Source organism: Wasmannia auropunctata, unplaced genomic scaffold (genome assembly GCF_000956235.1).
Source record: "Wasmannia auropunctata unplaced genomic scaffold, wasmannia.A_1.0 LD336048.1, whole genome shotgun sequence".
NCBI lineage: Eukaryota > Metazoa > Arthropoda > Insecta > Hymenoptera > Formicidae > Wasmannia > Wasmannia auropunctata.
The window spans coordinates 631,319-637,179 of NW_012026842.1; the positions used below are offsets into that span (position 1 = coordinate 631,319).

A 5,861-nucleotide genomic window follows, 5' to 3' on the forward strand; every position below is an offset into this window, starting at 1 on the left:
AGCACGCTTTCCGTCCAACGCGTGCTTCTCATTGGTCTCTAGTCTAGTTGGTAGTTCAATGTCCACTTTCCAGAGGAAAGCTGCACATGGTTGGCATCTGATTGCTCACGTCAATTGGTCAATTTAATAATGATTGGATGGTTCAATAAAAAAATTCCAATATATCAAATATATCTGGCGCAATATATTAAATATATTTACATACATATACATTCAATTATACATTTATTATCTTATTATTTTTTACAACGGTATTCTTTAATTTCTATATAAATTCGAAATATCTTTTTGTTATTTATATTATTACATTATTTATAATATATAATGATGTATTATATATTATATATTTTGTTTATAACATTAATTCTAATTTGCTGTTTTAAGGGTAACGAAAAATTTTAACAGACCATAATGCAAAAAATGTATAAAAATGGACGCGAACATAAAAATCCAAATATAATTACAAGTACATACAAATAATTATATATATGTATTAGTTAATTAATAATTGCATGAAATTTTTCACACGCTGTTGAAAAGAATTTTGGACAACTTCTTTTTATTAGGGCCTATCCAGACAACTTGCATAGCTACATAATCATATGCGTAAAGAAAATTATCCAATCGCATTTCTATTATAAGAACGAACGTAAAATGAGATTGGATAATTTTTTTATGTATATGATTATATGCAGCTGTGCAAATTGTCTGGATAGGCCTTTAGCAATGCTTATCAACGATCACGATATACGAATATCTAGATGCACCCGTTCAGCGTCCATAAGTATTTATGTGCCTAACTTCAGACGTAAACGCATATATATTGACGTCAAGCGCATAATGTAAATTATTGATACAAATTATACTGCCTGCGCGTTTGTGTATATTCGGAAGTGAAACGCAAAAGAAGAGGGGAAGCTAAGGAACAGAAAGAGAAAGAGAGAGAGAGAAAGTGAGAGAGACGTGACGTTGGCGAGGTTATCGGATTCTCTCTGCCGGTGTTATTTGCATAGCGCTATTTACATAGCGAGATGAATATGAATTGTCGGGATGAGATGACGACCGTCACGGTACAGGATAACACGACGGTGATACGACGCTTCTAGAGGGACGTTTCCTTGACGGACGATCGTCGTGACCTTCCGATCGCGGCATTCAAGCCATGTTCAGGTACTTTTGGGCTGTGGTATGCTGGTACCTTAGGCCCTTCATAAAATGGTTCTTGCGCCACACCACGCAGATGTGCGAGCTACAGAGGATCTGCTACGGCCAGCCGTCCGGCGCGCCGCGCGCCTTCGCCGTCGAGGAGAACCTCGGGCGATCGCGCGACGCGAGCATCAGGACTCTCGTGGCTTACCTGAACGACCACGCCGACCATCGCCGCATAACGACGAAAACGGAGCGCAAGATTCTCGAGGATGCCATCAGGACCGTGCTGGTGGCCAAGAAGATCAATCCCATGGCGCATCCAGACTTTGCCAAGTCGTTCGGCAAGTGCGTGGAGCTGATCTGGGGCTACCGTCAGCTCTGCGTGGAGTGCGAGGAGCTCAGGAAGACGCCGTACAGCGCGGATAATCCGGAGCACGAGCAGAAGCTGCTGAAGCTGTGGAGCCTGCTGATGCCGTACGAGCCCCTGGATGCGAGGGTGACCAAGCAGTGGCAGGAGATCGGCTTCCAGGGGGACGATCCCAAGACGGACTTTCGCGGGATGGGTATCCTGGGACTGGAGAATCTCGTTTACTTTGCTCAAGAGTATCCCAGCATGGCCACACACGTGCTGTCCCACTCGACTCACCCGCGTTACGGTTACGCGTTCGCCATAGTCGGTATAAATCTCACGAGCATGGCTCTGAAATTGCTGAGGGACGGCAGTGCTAAGACTCACATATACAATTCCTCGAAAACCCTGCCGACGATTCGTGCCTTTCATCAGTTTTACTGTTATCTATTTTATGAATTTGATGGATTTTGGATCGAGTCCAAGCCTAGCAATATGATGGAATTCTCGTCGATACAAGAAAAGTTTGAAAACAGTATCAGACAGGCGTTAGCTAATCCATCAACTGTTTTCAGGATAAATGTAGCAGTTGACAATATTTAATATGAAAATTGCCTTTTATTTATAAGAAACAAGACCAAAATGGCTATATAAAGAATGAGTACAATTTTTAGACTAGCATACACAAAACTTTTTTTTTGTTGTATTTTTCACAATGTTGGCTTTGTTGTGATATTAAAATGGCATTTAAGTAAATTGACTTCTTTGATATTATAGAAATCTTTTTTATTAATTTAGTCTTTTTTTAATAATATAATGTGATTAATATCTTGATGTAACATGTGTGTTTTATTATAATTTCATTAATAGTAATTGTAATAGATGGCTACACATTTAGCTGTTTCTTTCAATTTATATAGGTTTGTACATAGAGTACAATGCTTATCACATATGTGTTATGTTAAGTAACATAATACAAAATTAGAGCTACTGTGCATTACGCGCAGTTTGTATTGATTTAAATAATTTTATCTATTTAGAGTTGAAAATTTTCAAATATTGTCAGCGACAAATCTAGATTACACTAATTAAGTTAAAGCTTTAGAATTCCAAAAAGATTTGTCATTGAATAACTTAATAAATAATTTTAACGAGCATTATCACAATATCGTGCCTCATGAATTTTATTCTTTAATAATTCGAAACACGAGTATTTTAAAATCTAAAGAAAAAATCATATACGTGTGAGCTAAACAAGTCATAGCATAGTATTACTGAAAAACAATGTTGCTTTTATAGGTTTGCAATACTTTGAATTTATTATACGTATATGCGTAAATTATGTACGTAAAGTTTAGAAGAGATCACTTTCAGATAATTATGAAAGTATAAATTGTCAGACATGTTTGATATAGATCTGCGTGTCTTCAATAAAATTTATATTGTTATTGCACACATTAATGAGGAATTGATATTAAATGGCTTAAGTGAAGGTTGAAATCTCAATATTGATTTACAATTTTTTTTTTGCATCAAAGATATATTTCTGTAAAAAATTTATAACAGATATTCATTATACAGTCTAATTATATGTTTTTTCTCTCTGTTTTCTTTATAATAAAATATAACTCGCATGATTGCTCATAAAAAATTATATGTGAAAAAAAGCAGCAATAAAATTTGGAGTAACAGATATAACAGAGTGTTGTACAATTAATGGACGTAATATCATACAATTAATGGAATGCATGGCTAATAACTTGACAATAAAAGTCTTTTCTTAACAAAACGAATACGAACCCGTTTAAGGTCAATCCTCAAGTAAATACCGCTTTGCCTTAAATTTACTGCTGTTATAAACATTCTCTCTTTGCATTACTTACTATATAACTTTTTGAATACATTTCAAGTAAAAAAATATATTTTTATGTAGAATTAATGCAAATAGCTGTATACATTAGACTGTTATACAGAAAATCATGTACATCCTTTTTAATCTTGAGAAATAATTTCAGTTACTAAATGTATTCTTAATTTTACATTATCATTGAATGTATACTAAATTTCTTATATTTTTTCGCGTGATGAAATAACCGAATTTCTCGATTTCATCAAATTTTTAATTTAATAAATATTTTAAAAATATTTAATAAATATTTTTGAAAAAGAGATACGTAGATTTTTGTTACAATCATACCTTTACAATAATTTAATGTACAATTAAAAATCACTTTTAGTACTATAGACAATAGTCTGCACCGAGAAACATTCGTAACATATTTTTGGCAAATCGAATGTAATAGATAGTTAGTTTTTATTAGTCCTCTTTAGTATCCTCTGAAGTTTCCTCTGATTTTATACATTTAATAGTTGCCAGAATAATAACCAGCACCCCAATGCTAATGCTAGTTAGCTTAAGTATCCACGGATTATCGTAGAGAAAGGTCATCATTATTTTTGAATATTCATCACTGGAAAAACGATGATGCATTAATGTACAAACTTACAGATAAGTTAAAAAACGATAAATCTTAAAATAACTATACGCGTTTCTTTAAACTTACAAAAAGCTTGGAAGTGGAGGTACTTCATCTGGTCTTATGTCTTTGTACCATTCTCTGGCGAATGCCACAAGGGAAGCAATATCGTATGTTCCCACGTCATACCGATACATTTTGCCATGCCTAAAGCTGTACAAGTAGAATATATTAATATACTATGTTACTTAATACTTTTCAACTTGTGCTTATCTCACAATGTGTTTATATGATATAAATATTATTCGAGATATCAAACAATAATTTACGTCTACGTGCTCACAGTATAAATTGTGGAAGTTTGTAAATGTTGAATCTCCTGGCTGTGGAAATCCCAGTTGTGGCTTTATTAACAAGTGCTACATTTACTTTCTGTTTAAGCTTGGCACCGACCGTTTCCCACTTTGCCATCGTGCGCAAGCATTGTACGCAGTCCGTGCTGTAACTGATAATTACAAACCGTGATCAGAATGTACTGCCGTTATTTGTAAAGCGAATTAAATGCTTACTGTAGACGTAGAAATAAGGAACCTTGAGACTTACAACATAACAAACCAGTCGCCAGTCGTAGCACCAGTGCTTGCTTGAGTTAAATGCTCAAACGTATCGTCTGTAAGTTCCTTCACCGCTGGTGCTTTATTTTCCGTAAACATAGTCATTATGTCATCGTCCTCCAAAGGTCCTGTGGAAGAAGATGCGGCATAAATAATCCTATAGTACAATCATAGATTTACGCTCGGAAATACGAGTAATATGTAGACGTATCACATTATGTATATGGCATAATAAAGCACGATGTATTATCACAGAGTAATAAAACGATCAAAAGATTTACGCATAATTTCTATTTCTTATCAAATCCGTACCATCGTATACTAAAGGAAGTCCATGTCGGAAGAACAGTAGAACGGGTTCCTTAGTATTGCTATATAATTGAAGTAATTGACTATCAACAGCCTTAACAACCCATGCGGACATGGCATCGACGAGATCCTCACGCAAGTGAGCCAACTTCTTTTCATAGTTATTACAGTCTGCACAGTCTGCGCTAGTTGCTGCAAAAAATGAAATTATTGTCATTAATAATTATAAGATGTTTGTAATATTCAATCAGACAAATCAAAATTATTATCATGTATTCACAGTTATAACAGGAAGATTATAACTTATGTAACATTTATAAAAAAAAAGTAATTGGAGCAAAATTGTTGTGTTTTGTGCCTTATCAAGAGATTAACCATATCGAGTGCTTTTAAGGTCAGATTATTGCTAGAGTCAAATTACACTGAAAATTAAAAGCTACGCAACATTCCTTAGGAATTGTGAAGATTATAGAGCCTTGTTGACTCTAATTTACATCATAAAAATATAAATAATTAGAAAGTAAAATCACATCTCTTGCATAAACGTCTGTTGAAGTAATACATAAACAAAGTATAAATGAGATAACATAATTGATGTCTTTCCGAGAGAGCAATATTTTCTTCTTTTCCCCCGAGAAACCATTCAGAGGAAAAAAAAAACAAAGAAAAAAAAGAGGAAAAAATAAACTTACTAAATAGAACGACCACGTATTTTTCGACTTTTATGAGACTCAGGAGTTCGTCGTCGTGCACCCGCTCGAGTTTCGTGGCGTGAACACCGGAAAGGATGCATATTGCAATTAGGAGCACTAACATCGTTAAATCCGTGCGAGAGGCACGACGATTATGTATGTACGTACAATGTAATACAAATACGACGAGACACGTTTACGCCGGCAACCTGTACATACGTCAAGCGCGACGCGTCAAACCAAACCTGACCTGACCCGACGCTTACGGTCG

At 35.0% G+C, this 5,861-nt stretch overlaps 2 protein-coding genes across 2 annotated transcripts; one reads left to right on the forward strand and one right to left on the reverse strand.

The window, feature by feature from the left end:
• The first annotated feature begins 769 nt into the window (after window positions 1-769).
• LOC105451665 (ELMO domain-containing protein 2) lies at window positions 770-2,914 on the forward strand. Its single transcript, XM_011692267.1, has one exon. The coding sequence runs from the start codon at window positions 1,163-1,165 to the stop codon at window positions 2,099-2,101; it is 939 nt and encodes a 312-aa protein (XP_011690569.1). The 5' UTR covers window positions 770-1,162; the 3' UTR covers window positions 2,102-2,914.
• Window positions 2,915-3,138: 224 nt separating this feature from the next.
• On the reverse strand, window positions 3,139-5,861 carry LOC105451666. The gene is made up of 6 exons (XM_011692268.1): window positions 5,591-5,861; window positions 4,902-5,090; window positions 4,579-4,717; window positions 4,319-4,480; window positions 4,063-4,188; window positions 3,139-3,969 (listed from the first exon to the last, which is right to left on the reverse strand). Exons 1-6 carry the CDS (start codon window positions 5,712-5,714, stop codon window positions 3,816-3,818), a joined length of 894 nt encoding a protein of 297 aa, XP_011690570.1. The 5' UTR covers window positions 5,715-5,861; the 3' UTR covers window positions 3,139-3,815.